We start from the raw sequence: 27849 nt of genomic DNA, 5'->3' as shown, positions 1-27849 counted from the left end.
GGATCCACCACTTATAGGGGATGTACCATTTATAGGGGGAATCCATCACTTATAGGGGGATGTACCATTTATAGGGGGATCCATCACTTATAGGGGATGTACCATTTATAGGGGGATCCATCACTTATAGGGGGATGTACCATTTATAGGGGGAATCCATCACTTATAGGGGATGTACCATTTATACGGGGATCCATCACTTATAGGAGATGTACCATTTATAGGGGGATCCATCACTTATAGGGGATGTACCATTTATAGGGGGATCCATCACTTATAGGGGGATGTACCATTTATAGGGGGATTCATCACTTATAGGGGGATGCACCATTTATAGGGGGATCCACCACTTATAGGGGATGTACCATTTATAGGGGGATCCATCACTTATAGGGGATGTATCATTTATAGGGGGATTCATCACTTATAGGGGGATGCACCATTTATAGGGGGATCCACCACTTATAGGGGATGTACCATTTATAGGGGGATCCATCACTTATAGGGGGATGCACCATTTATAGGGGGATCCACCACTTATAGGGGATGTACCATTTATAGGGGGAATCCATCACTTATAGGGGGATGCACCATTTATAGGGGGATCCACCACTTATAGGGGATGTACCATTTATAGGGGGAATCCATCACTTATAGGGGATGTACCATTTATACGGGGATCCATCACTTATAGGAGATGTACCATTTATAGGGGGATCCATCACTTATAGGGGATGTACCATTTATAGGGGGATTCATCACTTATAGGGGGATGTACCATTTATAGGGGGATTCATCACTTATAGGGGGATGTACCATTTATAGGGGGATCCATCACTTATAGGGGATGTACCATTTATACGGGGATCCATCACTTATAGGGGATGTACCATTTATAGGGGGATCCATCACTTATAGGGGATGTACTATTTATTCGGGGATCCATCACTTATAGGGGATGTACCATTTATAGGGGGATACATCACTTATAGGGGATGTACCATTTATAGGGGGATCCATCACTTATAGGGGATGTACCATTTATAGGGGGATCCATCACTTATACGGGATGTACCATTTATAGGGGGAATCCATCACTTATAGGGGGATGTACCATTTATAGGGGGATCCATCACTTATAGGGGGATGTACCATTTATACGGGGATCCACCACTTATAGGGGATGTACCATTTATACGGGGATCCACCACTTATAGGGGATGTACCATTTATAGGGGGATCCATCACTTATAGGGGATGTACTATTTATAGGGGGATCCATCACTTATAGGGGATGTACCATTTATAGGGGGATACATCACTTATAGGGGATGTACCATTTATAGGGGGAATCCATCACTTATAGGGGATGTACCATTTATAGGGGGATCCATCACTTATACGGGATGTACCATTTATAGGGGGAATCCATCACTTATAGGGGGATGTACCATTTATAGGGGGATCCATCACTTATAGGGGGATGTACCATTTATAAGGGGATCCATCACTTATAGGGGGATGTACCATTTATAGGGGGATTCATCACTTATAGGGGGATGTACCATTTATAGGGGGATTCATCACTTATAGGGGGATGTACCATTTATAGGCGGATCCATCACTTATAGGGGGAGGTACCATTTATAGGGGGATTCATCACTTATAGGGGATGTACCATTTATAGGGGGATCCATCACTTATAGGGGGATGTACCATTTATAGGGGGATTCATCACTTATAGGGGATGTACCATTTATAGGGGGATCCATCACTTATAGGGGATGTACCATTTATAGGAGGATCCATCACTTATAGGGGATGTACCATTTATACGGGGATCCATCACTTATAGGGGATGTACCATTTATAGGGGGATCCATCACTTATAGGGGATGTACCATTTATAGGGGGAATCCATCACTTATAGGGGGATGTACCATTTATAAGGGGATCCATCACTTATAGGGGATGTACCATTTATACGGGGATCCATCACTTATAGGGGATGTACCATTTATAGGGGGATCCATCACTTATAGGGGATGTACCATTTATAGGGGGATCCATCACTTATACGGGATGTACCATTTATAGGGGGATCCATCTTTACGTTTCGGGCCAGTAGTTGCAGACACATAGGAAGAAGCGCCGGTGATTTATCCCTGGCACGTTGGGGGTTAACATACGCACGAGGACTACACACCACGTGGTCTCCGGCTATTAATATCCCATCACATGCTAGCTGGGGGCGGGGCGCAATGTGACAGTCACATGATTCCACCCAGGAGGGAGGAGTCAGCGGATGACACGCCCCCGACAATGTGACACAGGGACAGTCACTGAGGGCAGCGACATGGAGCGGAGGTGAGAGGGACGGGGACCCGGGGAGAGTGTGGACCGGGGGAGGAGGAGAGAGGGGACCGGGGGAGAGTGTGGACCGGGGGAGAGAGTGGACCGGGGAGGAGGAGAGAGGGGACCGGGGGAGAGTGTGGACCGGGGGAGAGAGTGGACCTGGGGAGAGTGTGGACCGGGGAGGAGGAGAGAGGGGACCCGGGGAGAGTGTGGACCGGGGGAGAGAGTGGACCGGGGAGGAGGAGAGAGGGGACCCGGGGAGAGTGTGGACCGGGGGAGAGAGTGGACCGGGGAGGAGGAGAGAGGGGACCGGGGGAGAGTGTGGACCGGGGGAGAGAGTGGACCTGGGGAGAGTGTGGACCGGGGGGGAGGAGGAGAGAGGGGACCGGGGGAGAGTGTGGACCGGGGGAGAGTGTGGACCGGGGAGGAGGAGAGAGGGGACCGGGGAGGAGGAGAGAGGGGACCGGGGGAGAGTGTGGACCGGGGGAGAGAGTGGACCGGGGAGGAGGAGAGAGGGGACCGGGGGAGAGTGTGGACCGGGGGAGAGAGTGGACCTGGGGAGAGTGTGGACCGGGGAGGAGGAGAGAGGGGACCGGGGGAGAGTGTGGACCGGGGGAGAGTGTGGACCGGGGAGGAGGAGAGAGGGGACCCGGGGAGAGTGTGGACCGGGGGAGAGAGTGGACCGGGGAGGAGGAGAGAGGGGACCGGGGGAGAGTGTGGACCGGGGGAGAGAGTGGACCTGGGGAGAGTGTGGACCGGGGAGGAGGAGAGAGGGGACCGGGGGAGAGTGTGGACCGGGGGAGAGTGTGGACCGGGGAGGAGGAGAGAGGGGACCCGGGGAGAGTGTGGACCGGGGGAGAGAGTGGACCGGGGAGGAGGAGAGAGGGGACCGGGGGAGAGTGTGGACCGGGGGAGAGAGTGGACCTGGGGAGAGTGTGGACCGGGGAGGAGGAGAGAGGGGACCGGGGGAGAGTGTGGACCGGGGGAGAGTGTGGACCGGGGAGGAGGAGAGAGGGGACCGGGGGAGAGTGTGGACCGGGGAGGAGGAGAGAGGGGACCGGGGGAGAGTGTGGACCGGGGGAGGAGGAGAGAGGAAACCGGGGGAGAGTGTGGACCGGGGGAGGAGGAGAGCAGTGGACCGGGAAAGAGGGAGTGTGGCCGGGTGAGGAAGAGAGCGAGCAGTGGGGGAGAGCGGGGACCGGGGGAGGAGGAGAGAGGGGACCGGGGGAGAGCGGGGACCGGGGGAGGAGGAGAGAGGGGACCGGGGGAGTGTGGGGACCGGGGGAGGAGGAGGAGAGTAGAGGAGAGAGGGGACCGGGGGAGGAGGAGGAGAGTAGAGGAGAGAGGGGACCGGGGGAGAGCGGGGACCTGGGCTAGATAGGAGAGTGTGGCCGGGCGAGGAAGAGAGCGAGTGGGGACCGGGGGAGGAGGGAGGAGAGAGGGAACCGGGCTAGATAGGAGAGTGTGGACCGGGGGAGGAGGAGAGCAGAGGATAGTGTGGACCGGGAGCAAGGGAGTGTGGCCGGGCAAGGAAGAGAGCGAGCAGTGGGGGAGGAGGAGATTGGGGACCAGGGGAGGGGTAGATCAGAGATTGGGGGAGGGAGGAGAGAGGGGACCGGGGGAGGAGGAGAGTGGTTTTGGGGGAGAGAGGAGATTGGGAAAGGAAGAGAGCAGGGGAGGGAGGAGAGAGGGGAGTGGGGACCGGGGGAGGAGGAGAGCGGAGATTGGGGGAGGGAGGAGAGTGGAAATTGGGGAAGGAAGAGAGCATGGGAGGGAGGAGAGAGGGGACCAGGGGAGGTGGAGGGAGGAGAGCGGAGATTGGGGGAGGGAGGGGACCGGGGGAGGAGGAGAATGAAGATTGGGGAGAGAGGGGATCGGGGGAGGAGGAGAATGAAGATTGGGGGAGAGAGGGGGGACTGGGGGAGGGGGAGAGGTGGAACTGGGGGAGAGGGGAGAATGTGGATTGGGGGAGGGAGGAGGAGAGATAGGATTGAGGGAGGAGGAGAGATGGCACTGGGGGAGAGAGGAGAGTGGTGATCGGAGGGGAAGGAGGAGGGAGTTGAGTGGGGACTGGGGGAGGAGATCTGGGACCGGGGGAGGAGGATGGAGGTGAGTGAGGACCGGGGGAGGGAGGGGATCGGAGAGGAGGAGAGCCGGGACTGGGTGAGGAAGATGGAGGAGAGCGGGACCAGGGAAGGGGGAGGAGGATGTGTGTCCCCCGGTGTCCTGGAGATGTTCTCAGCCTGTGTCTCCTCTGCAGATTTTGCTTCTTCTTCGTTCTCTTCTTCATCCAACTGAAGATCAGCGACTGCAGAGTCTTCCCGGAGCCGGACCAGAGTCTGAGGTCAGTGCCCCCCACAGGGTCCGATGCTGGGGGACATGAGGCCGATGTGTGTCCAGGACTATCCTGCAGGAGGTACACGTCCTGTACACCCGGCTATCCTCCAGATATCAGCACATAATAGTATATTATATATACAGCCAGGACTATCCTGCAGGAGGTACACGTCCTGTACACCCGGCTATCCTCCAGATATCAGCACATAATAGTATATTATATATACAGCCAGGACTATCCTGCAGGAGGTACACGTCCTGTACACCCGGCTATCCTCCAGATATCAGCACATAATAGTATATTATATATACAGCCAGGACTATCCTGTAGGAGATACACGTCCTGTACACCCGGCTATCCTCCAGATATCAGCACATAATAGTATATTATATACACAGCCAGGACTATCCTGCAGGAGATACACGTCCTGTACACCCGGCTATCCTCCAGATATCAGCACATAATAGTATATTATATATACAGCCAGGACTATCCTGTAGGAGATACACGTCCTGTACACCCGGCTATCCTCCAGATATCAGCACATAATAGTATATTATATACACAGCCAGGACTAACCTGCAGGAGATACACGTCCTCTACACCCGGCTATCCTCCAGATATCAGCACATAATAGTATATTATATACACAGCCAGGACTATCCTGCAGGAGATACACGTCCTGTACACCCGGCTATCCTCCAGATATCAGCACATAATAGTATATTATATACACAGCCAGGACTATCCTGCAGGAGATACACGTCCTGTACACCCGGCTATCCTCCAGATATCAGCACATAATAGTATATTATATACACAGCCAGGACTATCCTGCAGGAGATACACGTCCTGTACACCCGGCTATCCTCCAGATATCAGCACATAATAGTATATTATATACACAGCCAGGACTAACCTGCAGGAGATACACGTCCTCTACACCCGGCTATCCTCCAGATATCAGCACATAATAGTATATTATATACACAGCCAGGACTATCCTGCAGGAGATACACGTCCTGTACACCCGGCTATCCTCCAGATATCAGCACATAATAGTATATTATATACACAGCCAGGACTATCCTGCAGGAGATACACGTCCTGTACACCCGGCTATCCTCCAGATATCAGCACATAATAGTATATTATATACACAGCCAGGACTAACCTGCAGGAGATACACGTCCTCTACACCCGGCTATCCTCCAGATATCAGCACATAATAGTATATTATATACACAGCCAGGACTATCCTGCAGGAGATACACGTCCTGTACACCCGGCTATCCTCCAGATATCAGCACATAATAGTATATTATATACACAGCCAGGACTATCCTGCAGGAGATACACGTCCTGTACACCCGGCTATCCTCCAGATATCAGCACATAATAGTATATTATATACACAGCCAGGACTATCCTGCAGGAGATACACGTCCTGTACACCCGGCTATCCTCCAGATATCAGCACATAATAGTATATTATATACACAGCCAGGACTATCCTGCAGGAGATACACGTCCTGTACACCCGGCTATCCTCCAGATATCAGCACATAATAGTATATTATATACACAGCCAGGACTATCCTGCAGGAGATACACGTCCTGTACACCCGGCTATCCTCCAGATATCAGCACATAATAGTATATTATATACACAGCCAGGACTAACCTGCAGGAGATACACGTCCTGTACACCCGGCTATCCTCCAGATATCAGCACATAATAGTATATTATATACACAGCCAGGACTAACCTGCAGGAGATACACGTCCTCTACACCCGGCTATCCTCCAGATATCAGCACATAATAGTATATAATATACACAGCCAGGACTATCCTGCAGGAGGTACACGTCCTGTACACCCGGCTATCCTCCAGAAATCAGCACATAATAGTATATTATATATACAGCCAGGACTATCCTGCAGGAGGTACACGTCCTGTACACCCGGCTATCCTCCAGAAATCAGCACATAATAGTATATTATATATACAGCCAGGACTATCCTGTAGGAGATACACGTCCTGTACACCCGGCTATCCTCCAGATATCAGCACATAATAGTATATTATATACACAGCCAGGACTATCCTGCAGGAGGTACACGTCCTGTACACCCGGCTATCCTCCAGAAATCAGCACATAATAGTATATTATATACACAGCCAGGACTATCCTGTAGGAGATACACGTCCTGTACACCCGGCTATCCTCCAGATATCAGCACATAATAGTATATTATATATACAGCCAGGACTATCCTGCAGGAGGTACACGTCCTGTACACCCGGCTATCCTCCAGATATCAGCACATAATAGTATATTATATACACAGCCAGGACTATCCTGTAGGAGATACACGTCCTGTACACCCGGCTATCCTCCAGATATCAGCACATAATAGTATATTATATACACAGCCAGGACTATCCTGCAGGAGATACACGTCCTGTACACCCGGCTATCCTCCAGATATCAGCACATAATAGTATATTATATACAGCCAGGACTATCCTGCAGGAGGTACACGTCCTGTACACCCGGCTATCCTCCAGATATCAGCACATAATAGTATATTATATACACAGCCAGGACTATCCTGCAGGAGATACATGTCCTCTACACCCGGCTATCCTCCAGATATCAGCACATAATAGTATATTATATACACAGCCAGGACTATCCTGTAGGAGATACACGTCCTGTACACCCGGCTATCCTCCAGATATCAGCACATAATAGTATATTATATACACAGCCAGGACTATCCTGCAGGAGGTACACGTCCTGTACACCCGGCTATCCTCTAGATATCAGCACATAATAGTATATTATATACACAGCCAGGACTATCCTGCAGGAGATACACGTCCTGTACACCCGGCTATCCTCCAGATATCAGCACATAATAGTATATTATATACACAGCCAGGACTATCCTGCAGGAGATGCACGTCCTGTACACCCGGCTATCCTCCAGATATCAGCACATAATAGTATATTATATACACAGCCAGGACTATCCTGCAGGAGGTACACGTCCTGTACACCCGGCTATCCTCCAGATATCAGCACATAATAGTATATTATATACACAGCCAGGACTATCCTGCAGGAGGTACACGTCCTGTACACCCGGCTATCCTCCAGATATCAGCACATAATAGTATATTATATACACAGCCAGGACTATCCTGCAGGAGGTACACGTCCTGTACACCCGGCTATCCTCCAGATATCAGCACATAATAGTATATTATATACACAGCCAGGACTATCCTGCAGGAGATACACGTCCTGTACACCCGGCTATCCTCCAGATATCAGCACATAATAGTATATTATATACACAGCCAGGACTATCCTGCAGGAGATACACGTCCTGTACACCCGGCTATCCTCCAGATATCAGCACATAATAGTATATTATATACAGCCAGGACTATCCTGTAGGAGATACACGTCCTCTACACCCGGCTATCCTCCAGAAATCAGCACATAATAGTATATTATATACACAGCCAGGACTATCCTGTAGGAGATACACGTCCTGTACACCCGGCTATCCTCCAGATATCAGCACATAATAGTATATTATATATACAGCCAGGACTATCCTGCAGGAGGTACACGTCCTGTACACCCGGCTATCCTCCAGATATCAGCACATAATAGTATATTATATACACAGCCAGGACTATCCTGCAGGAGGTACACGTCCTGTACACCCGGCTATCCTCCAGATATCAGCACATAATAGTATATTATATACACAGCCAGGACTATCCTGCAGGAGGTACACGTCCTGTACACCCGGCTATCCTCCAGATATCAGCACATAATAGTATATTATATACACAGCCAGGACTATCCTGCAGGAGATACACGTCCTGTACACCCGGCTATCCTCCAGATATCAGCACATAATAGTATATTATATACACAGCCAGGACTATCCTGTAGGAGATGCACGTCCTGTACACCCGGCTATCCTCCAGATATCAGCACATAATAGTATATTATATACAGCCAGGACTATCCTGTAGGAGATACACGTCCTCTACACCCGGCTATCCTCCAGAAATCAGCACATAATAGTATATTATATACACAGCCAGGACTATCCTGTAGGAGATACACGTCCTCTACACCCGGCTATCCTCCAGATATCAGCACATAATAGTATATTATATACAGCCAGGACTATCCTGCAGGAGATACACGTCCTGTACACCCGGCTATCCTCCAGATATCAGCACATAATAGTATATTATATACACAGCCAGGACTATCCTGCAGGAGATACACGTCCTCTACACCCGGCTATCCTCCAGATATCAGCACATAATAGTATATTATATACACAGCCAGGACTATCCTGCAGGAGGTACACGTCCTGTACACCCGGCTATCCTCCAGATATCAGCACATAATAGTATATTATATACACAGCCAGGACTATCCTGCAGGAGATACACGTCCTGTACACCCGGCTATCCTCCAGATATCAGCACATAATAGTATATTATATATACAGCCAGGACTATCCTGCAGGAGGTACACGTCCTGTACACCCGGCTATCCTCCAGATATCAGCACATAATAGTATATTATATACACAGCCAGGACTATCCTGCAGGAGATACACGTCCTGTACACCCGGCTATCCTCCAGATATCAGCACATAATAGTATATTATATACAGCCAGGACTATCCTGTAGGAGATACACGTCCTCTACACCCGGCTATCCTCCAGAAATCAGCACATAATAGTATATTATATACACAGCCAGGACTATCCTGCAGGAGATACACGTCCTCTACACCCGGCTATCCTCCAGATATCAGCACATAATAGTATATTATATATACAGCCAGGACTATCCTGCAGGAAATATATGTCCTGTACACCCGGCTATCCTCCAGATATCAGCACATAATAGTATATTATATACACAGCCAGGACTATCCTGCAGGAGGTACACGTCCTGTACACCCGGCTATCCTCCAGATATCAGCACATAATAGTATATTATATACACAGCCAGGACTATCCTGCAGGAGGTACACGTCCTGTACACCCGGCTATCCTCCAGATATCAGCACATAATAGTATATTATATATACAACCAGGACTATCCTGCAGGAGATACACGTCCTGTACACCCGGCTATCCTCCAGATATCAGCACATAATAGTATATTATATACAGCCAGGACTATCCTGTAGGAGATACACGTCCTCTACACCCGGCTATCCTCCAGAAATCAGCACATAATAGTATATTATATACACAGCCAGGACTATCCTGCAGGAGGTACACGTCCTGTACACCCGGCTATCCTCCAGATATCAGCACATAATAGTATATTATATATACAACCAGGACTATCCTGCAGGAGGTACACGTCCTGTACACCCGGCTATCCTCCAGATATCAGCACATAATAGTATATTATATACAGCCAGGACTATCCTGTAGGAGATACACATCCTCTACACCCGGCTATCCTCCAGAAATCAGCACATAATAGTATATTATATACACAGCCAGGACTATCCTGTAGGAGATACACGTCCTGTACACCCGGCTATCCTCCAGATATCAGCACATAATAGTATATTATATACACAGCCAGGACTATCCTGCAGGAGGTACACGTCCTGTACACCCGGCTATCCTCCAGATATCAGCACATAATAGTATATTATATACACAGCCAGGACTATCCTGCAGGAGATACACGTCCTGTACACCCGGCTATCCTCCAGATATCAGCACATAATAGTATATTATATACAGCCAGGACTATCCTGCAGGAGATACACGTCCTGTACACCCGGCTATCCTCCAGATATCAGCACATAATAGTATATTATATACACAGCCAGGACTATCCTGCAGGAGATACACGTCCTGTACACCCGGCTATCCTCCAGATATCAGCACATAATAGTATATTATATACAGCCAGGACTATCCTGCAGGAAATATATGTCCTGTACACCCGGCTATCCTCCAGATATCAGCACATAATAGTATATTATATACAGCCAGGACTATCCTGCAGGAGATACACGTCCTGTACACCCGGCTATCCTCCAGATATCAGCACATAATAGTATATTATATACACAGCCAGGACTATCCTGCAGGAGATACACGTCCTGTACACCCGGCTATCCTCCAGAAATCAGCACATAATAGTATATTATATACAGCCAGGACTAACCTGCAGGAGATACACGTCCTCTACACCCGGCTATCCTCCAGATATCAGCACATAATAGTATATTATATACACAGCCAGGACTATCCTGCAGGAGATACACGTCCTGTACACCCGGCTATCCTCCAGATATCAGCACATAATAGTATATTATATATACAGCCAGGACTATCCTGCAGGAAATATATGTCCTGTACACCCGGCTATCCTCCAGCTATCAGCACATAATAGTATATTATATACAGCCAGGACTAACCTGCAGGAGATACACGTCCTCTATACCCGGCTATCCTCCAGATATCAGCACATAATAGTATATTATATACAGCCAGGACTATCCTGTAGGAGATACACGTCCTCTACACTCGGCTATCCTCCAGATATCAGCACATAATAGTATATTATATACAGCCAGGACTATCCTGTAGGAGATACACGTCCTCTACACCCGGCTATCCTCCAGATATCAGCACATAATAGTATATTATATACAGCCAGGACTATCCTGCAGGAGATACACGTCCTGTACACCCGGCTATCCTCCAGATATCAGCACATAATAGTATATTATATACAGCCAGGACTATCCTGCAGGAGATACACGTCCTCTACACCCGGCTATCCTCCAGATATCCGCACATAATAGTATATTATATACAGCCAGGACTATCCTGCAGGAGGTACACGTCCTCTACACCCGGCTATCCTCCAGATATCAGCACATAATAGTATATTATATACAGCCAGGACTATCCTGCAGGAGATACACGTCCTGTACACCCGGCTATCCTCCAGATATCAGCACATAATAGTATATTATATACAGCCAGGACTATCCTGCAGGAGATACACGCCCTCTACACCCGGCTATCCTCCAGATATCAGCACATAATAGTATATTATATACAGCCAGGACTATCCTGTAGGAGATACACGTCCTCTACACCCGGCTATCCTCCAGATATCAGCACATAATAGTATATTATATACAGCCAGGACTAACCTGCAGGAGATACACGTCCTCTACACCCGGCTATCCTCCAGAAATCAGCACATAATAGTATATTATATACAGCCAGGACTATCCTGCAGGAGATACACGTCCTGTACACCCGGCTATCCTCCAGATATCAGCACATAATAGTATATCATATACAGCCAGGACTATCCTGCAGGAGATACACGTCCTCTACACCCGGCTATCCTCCAGATATCAGCACATAATAGTATATTATATACACAGCCAGGACTATCCTGCAGGAGATACACGTCCTGTACACCCGGCTATCCTCCAGATATCAGCACATAATAGTATATTATATACAGCCAGGACTATCCTGCAGGAGATACACGTCCTGTACACCCGGCAGTGAGGTCGGAGCGCTTTGTGTAGTGGTGGAAAGATGCTGGCCTTTGTCAGGTGCCGCAGGGGATGCCTCAGTCGCAGGTCCCTGTCGTGTGGGTGTATGCTGCCCTCCATCGGCCACTTTTGTGTGGTGTGGGTATGCCTCCCTCCACAGGCCCCTGTTTGGTTTTGGGAGAAAACCTCCCTCCGCCGGCCCCTGACGGGTTATATGCTTCTCTCTGCCTGCCTGTGGCCCGGGGGACTCCTCCCTCCACCGCCCCCTGTTGAGTTTTGAGGCTATGCCTCCCTCTGCCAACCCCTGTCCTGTGGCGGGGAGGACGCCTCCCTCTCCCGGCCCCTGATGGGTTTTGGGGTTATGCCTCCCTCCGCCGGCTCGGGGGACTCCTCCTTCTGCCGGCCCCTGTCGTGTGGCGGGGGGACGCCTTCCTCTGCCGGCCTCTGTCGTGTGACGGGGGGACGCCTTCCTCTGCCGGCCTCTGTCGTGTGGCGGGGGGACTCCTCCTTCTGCCGGCCCCTGTCGTGTGGCGGGGGGACGCCTTCTTCTGCCGGCCTCTGTCGTGTGGCGGGGGGAATGCCTTCCTCTGCCGGCCTCTGTCGTGTGGCGGGGGGAATGCCTTCCTCTGCCGGCCTCTGTTGTGTGGCGGGGGGACGCCTTCCTCTGCCGGCCTCTGTCGTGTGGCGGGGGGAATGCCTTCCTCTGCCGGCCTCTGTTGTGTGGCGGGGGGACGCCTTCTTCTGCCGGCCTCTGTCGTGTGGTGGGGGGACGCCTCCTTCTGCCAGCCTCTGTCGTGTGGCGGGGGGGACGCCTTCCTCTAACGGCCTCTGTCGTGTGGCGGGGGGGACGCCTTCCTCTGCCGGCCTCTGTTGTGTGGCGGGGGGACGCCTTCTTCTGCCGGCCTCTGTCGTGTGGTGGGGGAACGCCTTCTTCTGCCGGCCTCTGTCGTGTGGTGGGGGGACGCCTTCTTCTGCCGGCCTCTGTCGTGTGGTGGGGGGACGCCTCCTTCTGCCAGCCTCTGTCGTGTGGCGGGGGGGACGCCTTCCTCTAACGGCCTCTGTCGTGTGGCGGGGGGACGCCTTCTTCTGCCGGCCTCTGTCGTGTGGTGGGGGGACGCCTTCCTCTGCCGGCCTCTGTCGTGTGGTGGGGGGACGCCTCCTTCTGCCGGCCCCTGTCGTGTGGCGGGGGGGACGCCTTCCTCTAACGGCCTCTGTCGTGTGGCGGGGGGACGCCTTCTTCTGCCGGCCTCTGTCGTGTGGTGGGGGGACGCCTTCTTCTGCCGGCCTCTGTCGTGTGGTGGGGGGACGCCTTCTTCTGCCGGCCTCTGTCGTGTGGTGGGGGGACGCCTCCTTCTGCCAGCCTCTGTCGTGTGGCGGGGGGGGGGGACGCTTTCCTCTGCCGGCCTCTGTCGTGTGGCGGGGGGACGCCTTCCTCTGCCGGCCTCTGTCGTGTGGCGGGGGGACGCCTCCTTCTGCCGGCCTCTATCGTGTGGCGGGGGGACGCCTCCTTCTGCCGGCCTCTGTCGTGTGGCGGGGGGACGCCTCCTTCTGCCGGCCCTTGTCATGTGGCGGGGGGGACGCCTTCCTCTGCCGGCCTCTGTCGTGTGGCGGGGGGACGCCTCCTTCTGCCGGCCCTTGTCATGTGGCGGGGGGGACGCCTTCCTCTGCCGGCCTCTGTCGTGTGGCGGGGGGACGCCTCCTTCTGCCGGCCCTTGTCATGTGGCGGGGGGGACGCCTTCCTCTGCCGGCCTCTGTCGTGTGGCGGGTTGCCGGCCTCCCTCCTCCAGCAGGTGCAGCCGTACTGCTTGGATAATGATTTTCCTATCTGCCTGTGGGCTGAGGTGTGATAATCTGCGTCTTCTCTCCAGCGTTCCCCAGGGTTGGCTTCCTGCAGAGCGTCTCTCCTACAATGACCCGGTCGTGCTGACTTTTGCTCTGAAGCAGCAGAATGTGGAGAAGTTGGAAGCGCTGGTGAGACGGGTGTCCGACCCCGACGCCCCAGATTATGGTAAATGTTTCATTTCTGTGTTACCGGCTGTGGTCACGTAAGATCGGCCGCGGTGTGTCCCAGAGACCAGTCATGGCAAACGAAATCTGTCCACGAGGAGCAATGTGCTCCATCATTAATGCAGCGGGGGCCTGTGATATGTATGTGACTGTACACACTGCCATTACCGGAGTCATACACGGCGTCGTTTCCTGTCTTATACACTCTCCACAGTCCGGAATCTGAGCCTCGTGCAGAAATCCCAGCACCTCCGACCTCGGCTGCTGTCACTGAGGTCTGAGGAAGGATTGGCCGCTCAGTGTACAAATTGTCCGGATTCGCTGCCGGCAGCTCCTGTGTAATCACCGACCAATGACATCCCCGGCAGAGACAAGTCTGGAGACGCTGCCCGGCATCTCCTGTGTGATCACCAACCAATGACATCCCCGACAGAGACAAGTCTGGAGACGCTGCCCGGCATCTCCTGTGTGATCACCAACCAATGACATCCCCGACAGAGACAAGTCTGGAGACACTGCCGGCATCTCCTGTGTGATCACCAACCAATGATGTCCCCGACAGAGACAAGTCTGGAGACGCTGCCCGGCATCTCCTGTGTGATCACCAACCAATGACATCCCCGACAGAGACAAGTTGGGAGACGCTGCCGGCAGTTCCTGTGTGATCACCAACCAATGACGTCACCGACAGAGACAAGTCTGGAGACACTGCCGGCATCTCCTGTGTGATCACCAACCAATGATGTCCCCGACAGAGACAAGTCTGGAGACGCTGCCCGGCATCTCCTGTGTGATCACCAACCAATGACATCCCCGACAGAGACAAGTTGGGAGACGCTGCCGGCAGTTCCTGTGTGATCACCAACCAATGATGTCCCCGACAGAGACAAGTCTGGAGACGCTGCCCGGCATCTCCTGTGTGATCACCAACCAATGACATCCCCGACAGAGACAAGTTGGGAGACGCTGCCGGCAGTTCCTGTGTGATCACCAACCAATGATGTCCCCGACAGAGACAAGTCTGGAGACGCTGCCCGGCATCTCCTGTGTGATCACCAACCAATGATGTCCCCGACAGAGACAAGTCTGGAGACGCTGCCCGGCATCTCCTGTGTGATCACCAACCAATGACATCCCCGACAGAGACAAGTTGGGAGACGCTGCCGGCAGTTCCTGTGTGATCACCAACCAATGATGTCCCCGACAGAGACAAGTCTGGAGACGCTGCCCGGCATCTCCTGTGTGATCACCAACCAATGATGTCCCCGACAGAGACAAGTTGGGAGACACTGCCGGCAGCTCCTGTGTGATCACCGAGAGAGAATGTTTTAAGGCATTTATATTACTAAGAGGACTATGCCTACAATTCTGGAGTGCCCATATGATGATGTCAGGTGTTTGGAAGCTTCTGTATTTTAATACACACCTGAAACACACTGCTTCTTTATGTAGCATCATGAGAAAGTCTCAAGAAATCAGCCAAGATATCAGGCAGAGAATTGTGGACTTGCACAAGTCTGGCTCATCCTAGGGTACGATTTCAAAATACCTGAAGGTGCCTCGTTCATCTGTGCAAACAATTATACACAAGTACAAACAAGATGGGAATGTCGAGCCATCAATACCGCTCAGGAAGAAGATAATAATAATAATATATAATAATTTTTATTTATATAGCGCCAACATATTCCGCAGCGCTTTACAAATTAGCCAAGATGGGTTCTGTGTCCCAGAGATGAACGTGCTTTTGTCCAACATGTGCATATCAACCCAAGGAGAAAAGACTGTGTGAAGATGATGGCGGAAGATGGTAAGATTGTATCACTATCCACAGTGAAATGAGTACTGTATCAACATGGGCTGAAAGGCCACTCTGCCAGGAAGAAGCCATTACTCTAAAAGAAACATTAGAAAGCCAGATTAATGTTTGCAAATGCACACGGGAACAAAGATCTTAATTTTTAGAGACGTCCTGTGGTCTGAGGAAACTAACATTGAACTTTTTTGGGCATAATGACCATCATTACGTTTTGGAGGAAAAAGGGAGAAGCTTGGGAGCCTAAGAACACCATCCCCACTGTGAAACATGAGGGAGGCAGCATCATTTTGTGAGGTTGTTTGCTGCAGGACTGGTGCACATCACAAAATAGATGGCTTCATGAGAAAAGAAGATTATGTGGCAATACTGAAGCAACATCTCAAGACATCAGCCAGGAAGTTACAGCTTGGGTGGAAATGGGTCCAAATGGACAATGACCCGAAGCACACTGCCAAAATGGTGAAAAGTGGCTTGAGGATAACTAAGTCTGTGCTTTGGAGCGGCCATCACAAAGCCCTGATCTCAATCCTAGTGAATATGTATCGGCAAAGCTGAAAAGGCCGATGCTGGCAAGGTGACCTACAAACCGGGATCAGTTACACCAGTGCTGTCAGGATTAATGGGCCCAAATTCTGACCATCTATTGTGAGAAGCTTGTGGAAGGAGATCCCAAACGTCTAACCCAAGTCATTCAGTGTAAGGGCAATGGTGGCAAATACTAATGAAATGGACGGAGACTTCTGACTTTGCAGTAAGGAATAAACTCTCTCTCAGCTCACCAATACTCACCAGCCCACAGCAGGGGATGAATAATACTCACCAGCTCACAGCAGGGGATGAATAATACTCACCAGCTCACAGCAGGGGATGAATAATACTCACCAGCCCACAGCAGGGGATGAATAATACTCACCAGCTCACAGCAGGGGATTAATAATACTCACCAGCTCACAGCAGGGGATGAATAATACTCACCAGCTCACAGCAGGGGATGAATAATACTCACCAGCCCACAGCAGGGGATGAATAATACTCACCAGCCCACAGCAGAGGATTAATAATACTCACCAGCTCACAGCAGAGGATTAATAATACCAGCCCACAGCAGAGGATTAATAATACTCACCAGCCCACAGCAGAGGATTAATAATACTCACCAGCCCACAGCAGGGGATGAATAATACTCACCAGCCCACAGCAGGGGATGAATAATACCAGCCCACAGCAGAGGATTAATAATACCAGCCCACAGCAGAGGATTAATAATACTCACCAGCCCACAGCAGAGGATTAATAATACTCACCAGCCCACAGCAGAGGATTAATAATACCAGCCCACAGCAGAGGATTAATAATACCAGCCCACAGCAGGGGATTAATAATACTCACCAGCCCACAGCAGGGGATGAATAATACTCACCAGCCCACAGCAGAGGATTAATAATACTCACCAGCTCACAGCAGGGGATGAATAATACTCACCAGCCCACAGCAGGGGATGAATAATACTCACCAGCCCACAGCAGAGGATTAATAATACTCACCAGCCCAAAGCAGAGGATTAATAATACTCACCAGCCCACAACAGAGGATTAATAATACTCACCAGCCCACAGCAGAGGATTAATAATACTCACCAGTCCACAGCAGGGGATTAATAATACTCACCAGTCCACCACAGGGGATTAATAATACTCACCAGCCCACAGCAGGGGATTAATAATACTCACCAGCTCACAGCAGGGGATTAATAATACTCACCAGCCCACAGCAGGGGATTAATAATACTCACCAGCCCACAGCAGGGGATGAATAATACTCACCAGCCCACAGCAGAGGATTAATAATACTCACCAGCCCACAGCAGAGGATTAATAATACTCACCAGCCCACAGCAGGGGATTAATAATACTCACCAGTCCACAACAGGGGATTAATAATACTCACCAGCCCACAGCAGAGGATTAATAATACTCACCAGCCCACAGCAGGGGATGAATAATACTCACCAGCTCACAGCAGAGGATTAATAATACTCACCAGCCCACAGCAGGGGATGAATAATACTCACCAGCCCACAGCAGAGGATTAATAATACTCACCAGCTCACAGCAGGGGAAGAATAATACTCACCAGCTCATAGCAGAAGATTAATAATACTCACCAGCTCACAGCAGAGGATTAATAATACTCACCAGCTCACAGCAGGGGAAGAATAATACTCACCAGCTCATAGCAGAAGATTAATAATACTCAGCAGCTCACAGCAGAGGATTAATAATACTCACCAGCCCACAGCAGAGGATTAATAATACTCAGCAGCTCACAGCAGAGGAAGAATAATACTCACCAGCTCATAGCAGAAGATTAATAATACTCACCAGCTCACAGCAGAGGATTAATAATACTCACCAGCTCACAGCAGAGGATTAAAAATACTCACCAGTCCACAGCAGAGGATTAATAATACTCACCAGCTCACAGCAGAGGATTAATAATACTCACCAGCTCACAGCAGGGGATTAATAATACTCACCAGCCCACAGCAGGGGATGAATAATACTCACCAGACCACAACAGGGGATTAATAATACTCACCAGCTCACAGCAGGGGAAGAATAATACTCACCAGCTCATAGCAGAAGATTAATAATACTCACCAGCCCACAGCAGGGGATGAATAATACTCACCAGCTCACAGCAGGGGATGAATAATACTCACCAGCTCACAGCAGGGGATTAATAATACTCACCAGCCCACAGCAGAGGATTAATAATACTCACCAGTCCACAGCACGGGATTAATAATACTCACCAGCTCACAGCAGGGGATTAATAATACTCACCAGCCCACAGCAGAGGATTAATAATAGTCACCAGCCCACAGCAGGGGATGAATAATACTCTCCAGCCTACAGCAGAGGATTAATAATACTCACCAGCCCACAGCAGGGGATGAATAATACTCACCAGCCTACAGCAGAGGATTAATAATACTCAGCAGCTCACAGCAGAGGATTAATAATACTCAGCAGCTCACAGCAGAGGATGAATAATACTCACCAGCTCACAGCAGGGGATGAATAATACTCACCAGCTCACAGCAGGGGATGAATAATACTCACCAGCCCACAGCAGAGGATTAATAATACTCACCAGACCACAGCAGAGGATTAATAATACTCACCAGTCCACAGCAGAGGATTAATAATACTCACCAGTCCACAACAGGGGATTAATAATACTCACCAGCCCACAGCAGAGGATTAATAATACTCACCAGTCCACAGCAGGGGATGAATAATACTCACCAGCCTACAGCACGGGATAAATAATACTCACCAGCTCACAGCAGGGGATTAATAATACTCACCAGCCCACAGCAGAGGATTAATAATACTCAGCAGCTCACAGCAGAGGAAGAATAATACTCACCAGCTCATAGCAGAAGATTAATAATACTCACCAGCTCACAGCAGAGGATTAATAATACTCACCAGCTCACAGCAGAGGATTAATAATACTCACCAGCTCACAGCAGGGGATGAATAATACTCACCAGCCCACAGCAGAGGATTAATAATACTCACCAGCTCACAGCAGAGGATTAATAATACTCACCAGTCCACAGCAGGGGATGAATAATACTCACCAGCCTACAGCACTGGATTAATAATACTCACCAGCTCACAGCAGGGGATTAATAATACTCAGCAGCTCACAGCAGAGGATTAATAATAGTCACCAGCCCACAGCAGGGGATGAATAATACTCACCAGCCTACAGCAGAGGATTAATAATTCTCACCAGACCACAGCAGAGGATTAATAATACTCACCAGCTCACAGCAGAGGATTAATAATACTCAGCAGCTCACAGCAGAGGATTAATAATACTCAGCAGCTCACAGCAGAGGATTAATAATACTCAGCAGCTCACAGCAGAGGATTAATAATACTCAGCAGCTCACAGCAGAGGATTAATAATACTCACCAGACCACAGCGGAGGATTAATAATACTCACCAGCTCACAACAGAGGATTAATAATACTCACCAGCCCACAGCAGGGGATTAATAATACTCACCAGTCCACAGCAGAGGATTAATAATACTCACCAGCCCACAGCAGGGGATGAATAATACTCACCAGCACACAGCAGGGGATTAATAATACTCACCAGCCCACAGCAGAGGATTAATAATACTCACCAGTCCTCCTCTCTCCAGTATGTCGGATATAGAGTGGGATTAGACACCTGCGTACTCCTGACCGGCTCTTGGTTGGGTATAATAGGGATGGCCACCCGTGAGCGGGGGGCGCTGTTTTCCACCTTTTCTATAGGGGGCCGCTCTCTGCCGTTTAGGTGGGTAAAAGCCAAGGGCAGATCCGTTTTTCCCTGTAGGTTTCATGGTTCCTGACCGGTTCCTCTCTCTGCCAATGCCAGAACCTGTGTGAGAAGTCCTTGTCCTTCTCCGGATGGAGGAATTGTCAGTAACATCAAGGTCAGATCCAGGAAACCTAGGAGTTTCCACTTTGTACTTTTGTGTATGGGGAGCATATAGCAAATAAGGATTGTTGTTATTGGCTATATCCTCTGTGACCCCTCATAGTAACATACATAGTAACATAGTTAGTAAGGCCGAAAAAAGACATTTGTCCATCCAGTTCAGCCTATATTCCATCATAATAAATCCCCAGATCTACGTCCTTCTACAGAACCTAATAATTGTAAGATACAATATTGTTCTGCTCCAGGAAGACATCCAGGCCTCTCTTGAACCCCTCGACTGAGTTCGCCATCACCACCTCCTCAGGCAAGCAATTCCAGATTCTCACTGCCCTAACAGTAAAGAATCCTCTTCTATGTTGGTGGAAAAACCTTCTCTCCTCCAGACGCAAAGAATGCCCCCTTGTGCCCGTCACCTTCCTTGGTATAAACAGATCCTCAGCGAGATATTTGTATTGTCCCCTTATATACTTATACATGGTTATTAGATCGCCCCTCAGTCGTCTTTTTTCTAGACTAAATAATCCTAATTTCGCTAATCTATCTGGGTATTGTAGTTCTCCCATCCCCTTTATTAATTTTGTTGCCCTCCTTTGTACTCTCTCTAGTTCCATTATATCCTTCCTGAGCACCGGTGCCCAAAACTGGACACAGTACTCCATGTGCGGTCTAACTAGGGATTTGTACAGAGGCAGTATAATGCTCTCATCATGTGTATCCAGACCTCTTTTAATGCACCCCATGATCCTGTTTGCCTTGGCAGCTGCTGCCTGGCACTGGCTGCTCCAGGTAAGTTTATCATTAACTAGGATCCCCAAGTCCTTCTCCCTGTCAGATTTACCCAGTGGTTTCCCGTTCAGTGTGTAATGGTGATATTGATTCCTTCTTCCCATGTGTATAACCTTACATTTATCATTGTTAAACCTCATCTGCCACCTTTCAGCCCAAGTTTCCAACTTATCCAGATCCATCTGTAGCAGAATACTATCTTCTCTTGTATTAACTGCTTTACATAGTTTTGTATCATCTGCAAATATCGATATTTTACTGTGTAAACCTTCTACCAGATCATTAATGAATATGTTGAAGAGAACAGGTCCCAATACCGACCCCTGCGGTACCCCACTGGTCACAGCGACCCAGTTAGAGACTATACCATTTATAACCACCCTCTGCTTTCTATCACTAAGCCAGTTACTAACCCATTTACACACATTTTCCCCCAGACCAAGCATTCTCATTTTGTGTACCAACCTCTTGTGCGGCACGGTATCAAACGCTTTGGAAAAATCGAGATATCAATCTTCTCAGCTCCTGCCCCCTTGGCCTCTGGGCTCCTGCCCCCTTTAGCCTCCGGGCTCCTGCCTCCTTAGCCTCCGGGCCTCTGCCCGCTTAGCCTCCGGGCTCCTGCCCGCTTAGCCTCCGGGCTCCTGCCATCTTAGCCTCCGGGCTCCGGCCCCCTTGGCCTCTGGGCTCCTGCCCCCTTGGCCTCTGGGCTCCTGCCCCCTTGGCCTTTGGGCTCCGGCCCCCTTGGCCTCTGGGCTCCTGCCACCTTGGCCTCCATGCTCCTCGGCAGATGCTGACTGATGGCCGCCTTTCTTGTATCCGTGCTCGCAGTTACTCCAGTTTAGGAGTTTTGTCACTTTTTGCGGACTGATTTCAGGTTCTCATTCAGACTTAGATCTGGGGAGTTTCCAGCCTTGGACTCAAACTGTCAATGATTTCATCTCACTGACCCTGGTGACCTGATCTCCATCATGGGGGGGGAAACCATCATCCCCACATTGTGCTGGATGATGAAAGAAGTACTTCTTGGAAGAGGAGTGGATCCCGCTTTTATTCCTGGCCATGGTCTTTTTATTGCCCGGGCCACCTCCAGCTCTGCGCAGTCTCCATCTTGACTTGTAAATCCGCTCCCCCAACCAACGTATTAGGGTCCAATTCTCAGTAGACGTGTGCAGAGCACAGAGACCACCACAAAGCCTCGGCTGGACCACCACCAAACCCCCGCCGGCCGGATCAGCACTCAGCCCCCGCCGACCCGATCACCACCAAGCCCCCGCCGGCCGGACCATCACCAAGCCCCTGCTGGCCGGACCACCACCAAGCCCCCGCCGGCCGGACCATCACCAAGCCCCTGCTGGCCGGACCACCACCAAGCCCCTGCCGGACCACCATCAAGCCCCCGCCGGCCGGACCACCACCAAGCCCCTGCCGGACAACCACGAAGCCCGCGCCGGCCGGACCACCACGAAGCCCGCACCGGCCGGACCACCACGAAGCCCCGGCTAGACCACCACGAAGCCCCCGCCGGCCGGACCACCACGAAGCCCCCGCCGGCCGGACCACCACGAAGCCCCCGCCGGCCGGACCACCACGAAGCCCCCGCCGGCCGGACCACCACCAAGCCCCCGCCGGCCGGACCACCACCAAGCCCCCGCCGGCCGGACCACCACCAAGCCCCCGCCGGCCGGACCACCACCAAGCCCCCGCCGGCCGGACCACCACCAAGCCCCCGCCGGCCGGACCACCACCAAGCCCCCGCCGGACGGACCACCACCAAGCCCCCGTCGGCCGGATCACCACCAAGCCCCCGCTGGACGGACCACCACCAAGCCCCCGCTGGACGGATCACCACCAAGCCCCCGTTGGACGACTCTCAGGTGAGAATGTTGTCACTCACTTGTCCAGCTCATGGAAATATTGAATGGAGGAGATGAAAATGGAATAAAATCTTGTCCTTTATTAGAGCCGACGCGTTTCAGGCAGCGCTGCCCTCAGTCATAGCATAATAAAAACACAAAAGGCTGCAACCAATCACAACATAGGTCACATAACAGATATCACACACCTGAGTACCCATTGGATGACGACGCACCTGCCCAAGCGGAGCGTTATACAAATGTTATCGCCACTCAGTCTATATCCAGTATTGTAAGAATACAGCAGTACCCTTCACCGATACATGGAAATACATAAAATCCCCCACATATATATATATATATATATATATATATATATATATATATACATACATGTTGTAACGGGGTCTATCATGCTGGGGTACCTCTTTCAGTACCACCCCGTGTTTTCGGAGGTCCACTCTGCTTTGGCTGGAGTCTGAATGAAGGACGCTGGCTGGAATTGCTTGGTTACATGGTCGCATATAAAAGATCACTGCTTCTCCACGTATTTCCAGTCTGACAACACTTTACTCACAGGACACAGAATATATCACACAGATACAGAGGGCAGACCAATAGAAAAGCGGCAGGCCAGACATACATTACAATAGCCGCAGGTGGCCGGAGTCTGTCGATATTTACTGTGGGAATTACAAAGGTGGGGGGAGGACAAAAGGGGAATATTGTGTCCCCTCTGCCCAGGGGCGCAGCCTGTGGGCTGATGCATTAGGGACATGCATCTCACATGGAACCTATTATACATACATATAACTGCACAACATATTCTGGGTGCTGAGTGGTTCCGTAACACGTAACACATGTACGGTAAATACATAAAATCCCCCACATTCATGGACCCTCCCTGGTGTCCGCACCCTCCTGACCCTGATCATGGCTGTTACCGGATCCTCGCTCTTCTATTCTCTGCTGTCAGTCACCTGTGGTCGACCCCACGTGTCGCACATTACAGCTGACGGTGTGCTCCCGCTGTGCAGCTTTACCTCTGAATTTGGTGGTTTTTCCGTATATTGACACGATCCACATCCACTCTGCCGCACTCGTGGTTCCGCGCACTTTCTAACCAGGAATCGGCTCTTTCCTGAATTATTTGGTCCCACATATAAACTGGGCGACAACATGTTGGGTAAAGTCTTGGATTCTTTGGCTACAAATCGCACTCGATTATCTAAGATGCTGTTAGTGTTTTATCCTGCCTGGAAGATGATGTTTTATTATATTAACTATTTGTGGATATTCAATGGAAAATGGTGCAGAATAAGCTGCTTGTGACTGAGAATCCGCTGTGCTGCGCTCCATTAACCATTGTTGTGTTTGTGCTGCGTGCGATTCTCCGCTGGGCAGATTCTCTATAGTGTGAACAGGGTGCGCTGGATCCTCCATTCCCCAGAGTCGTCTTACGGTATTATCTGCTGCGTGCGATATCTCTGGCCCTGTCCACACATGTGAGTAACCGCGCTGCTGGAATCGCCTTGTAATTACTCTGTGCTCCTGATAGAATCCTCCTCTGGGCAGATTCTCTATAGTGTGAACAAGGTGCACTGGATCCTCCATTCCCCAGAGTCGTCTTACGGTATTATCTGCCGCGTGCGATATCTCTGGCCCTGTGCACACATGTGAGTAACCGCGCTGCTGGAATCGCCTTGTATTTACTCTGTGCTCCTGATAGAATCCTCCTCTGGGCAGATTCTCTATAGTGTGAACAAGGTGCACTGGATCCTCCATTCCCCAGAGTCGGCTTACGGTATTATCTGCTCCATGCGATATCTCTGGCCCTGTCCACACATGTGAGTAACCGCGCTGCTGGAATCGCCTTGTATTTACTCTGTGCTCCTGATAGAATCCTCCTCTGGGCAGATTCTCTATAGTGTGAACAAGGTGCGCTGGAACCTCCGTTCCCCAGAGTCTTCTTACGGTATTATCTGCACCATGCGATATCTCTGGCCCTGTTCACACATGTCAGTAACCGCGCTGCTGGAATCGCCTTGTAATTACTCTGTGCTCCTGATAGAATCCTCCGCTGGGCAGATTCTCTATAGTGTGAGCAGGGTGCGCTGGATCCTCCATTCCCCAGAGTCTTCTTACGGTATTATCTGCACCATGCGATATCTCTGGCCCTGTTCACACATGTCAGTAACCGCGCTGCTGGAATCGCCTTGTATTTACTCTGTGCTCCTGATAGAATCCTCCTCTGGGCAGATTCTCTATAGTGTGAACAGGGTGCGCTGGATCCTCCATTCCCCGGAGTCGTCTTACGGTATTATCTGCTGCATGCGATATCTCTGGCCCTGTTCACACATGTGAGTAACCGCGCTGCTGGAATCGCCTTGTAATTACTCTGTGCTCCTGATAGAATCCTCCTCTGGGCAGATTCTCTATAGTGTGAACAAGGTGCACTGGATCCTCCATTCCCCAGAGTCGTCTTACGGTATTATCTGCCGCGTGCGATATCTCTGGCCCTGTGCACACATGTGAGTAACCGCGCTGCTGGAATCGCCTTGTATTTACTCTGTGCTCCTGATAGAATCCTCCTCTGGGCAGATTCTCTATAGTGTGAACAAGGTGCGCTGGAACCTCCGTTCCCCAGAGTCGTCTTACGGTATTATCTGCACCATGCGATATCTCTGGCCCTGTCCACACATGTCAGTAACCGCGCTGCTGGAATCGCCTTGTAATTACTCTGTGCTCCTGATAGAATCCTCCGCTGGGCAGATTCTGTATAGTGTGAACAAGGTGCACTGGATCCTCCATTCCCCAAAGTCGGCTTACGGTATTATCTGCCGCGTGCGATATCTCTGGCCCTGTGCCCACATGTGAGTAACCGCGCTGCTGGAATCGCCTTGTAATTACTCTGTGCTCCTGATAGAATCCTCCTCTGGGCAGATTCTCTATAGTGTGAACAAGGTGCACTGGATCCTCCATTCCCCAGAGTCGTTTTACGGTATTATCTGCTGCATGCGATATCTCTGGCCCTGTGCACACATGTGAGTAACCGCGCTGCTGGAATCGCCTTGTAATTACTCTGTGCTCCTGATAGAATCCTCCGCTGGGCAGATTCTCTATAGTGTGAGCAGGGTGCGCTGGAACCTCCATTCCCCAGAGTCGGCTTACGGTATTATCTGCACCATGCGATATCTCTGGCCCTGTGCACACATGTGAGTAACCGCGCTGCTGGAATCGCCTTGTAATTACTCTGTGCTCCTGATAGAATCCTCCTCTGGGCAGATTCTCTATAGTGTGAACAGGGTGCACTGGATCCTCCATTCCCCAGAGTCATCTTACAGTATTATCTGCACCATGCGATATCTCTGGCCTTGTTCACACATGTCAGTAACCGCGCTGCTGGAATCGCCTTGTAATTACTCTGTGCTCCTGATAGAATCCTCCGCTGGGCAGATTCTCTATAGTGTGAACAGGGTGCACTGGATCCTCCATTCCCCAGAGTCGTCTTACGGTATTATCTGCCGCGTGCGATATCTCTGGCCCTGTCCACACATGTGAGTAACCGAGCTGCTGGAATCGCCTTGTAATTACTCTGTGCTCCTGATAGAATCCTCCTCTGGGCAGATTCTCTATAGTGTGAACAAGGTGCACTGGATCCTCCATTCCCCAGAGTCGTCTTACGGTATTATCTGCACCATGCGATATCTCTGGCCCTGTCCACACATGTCAGTAACCGCGCTGCTGGAATCGCCTTGTAATTACTCTGTGCTCCTGATAGAATCCTCCGCTGGGCAGATTCTGTATAGTGTGAACAAGGTGCACTGGATCCTCCATTCCCCAAAGTCGGCTTACGGTATTATCTGCCGCGTGCGATATCTCTGGCCCTGTGCACACATGTGAGTAACCGCGCTGCTGGAATCGCCTTGTAATTACTCTGTGCTCCTGATAGAATCCTCCTCTGGGCAGATTCTCTATAGTGTGAACAAGGTGCGCTGGAACCTCCATTCCCCAGAGTCGTCTTACGGTATTATCTGCCGCGTGCGATATCTCTGGCCTTGTTCACACATGTCAGTAACCGCGCTTCTGGAATCGCCTTGTAATTACTCTGTGCTCCTGATAGAATCCTCCTCTGGGCAGATTCTCTATAGTGTGAACAAGGTGCACTGGATCCTCCATTCTCCAGAGTCAGCTTACGGTATTATCTGCCGCGTGCGATATCTCTGGCCTTGTTCACACATGTCAGTAACCGCGCTTCTGGAATCGCCTTGTAATTACTCTGTGCTCCTGTTAGAATCCTCCTCTGGGCAGATTCTCTATAGTGTGAACAGGGTGCACTGGATCCTCCGTTCCCCAGAGTCGTCTTACGGTATTATCTGCTGCATGCGATATCTCTGGCCCTGGAGCGCACCGGACGGCACAGCGCACTCTGACATGTTATTGGTGTAGACTGTCTTCATGATCACTGAGCCGTGAGGATTCCCGATTCCTCCAGTGCCGCCACTGACACTCCTTCATCCAGAGGAGTAAATCACCATTATTGTGCAGATTCGGTTCATATGAACAGTGG

General features: G+C 50.6%; 1 protein-coding gene across 1 annotated transcript in view; it reads left to right on the top strand.

Annotated features, from left to right (window-relative positions):
* Window positions 1-2289: 2289 nt before the first annotated feature.
* TPP1 (tripeptidyl peptidase 1) overlaps window positions 2290-27849 on the top strand; it is a 43333-nt gene continuing 17773 nt past the window's right edge. Inside the window, exons 1-3 of the mRNA XM_069759623.1 lie at window positions 2290-2367; window positions 4616-4699; window positions 14171-14310. Of these exons, the coding sequence (XP_069615724.1) occupies window positions 2306-2367; window positions 4616-4699; window positions 14171-14310 (286 nt within the window). The 5' untranslated portion in view covers window positions 2290-2305. The remainder of the gene's footprint in view (window positions 2368-4615; window positions 4700-14170; window positions 14311-27849) is intronic.

Source organism: Ranitomeya imitator, chromosome 3 (genome assembly GCF_032444005.1).
Source record: "Ranitomeya imitator isolate aRanImi1 chromosome 3, aRanImi1.pri, whole genome shotgun sequence".
In the NCBI taxonomy this organism is placed as follows: domain Eukaryota; kingdom Metazoa; phylum Chordata; class Amphibia; order Anura; family Dendrobatidae; genus Ranitomeya; species Ranitomeya imitator.
Note: the sequence above shows the minus strand (reverse complement) of the source record. Positions and strands in the feature narration are given on the sequence as shown.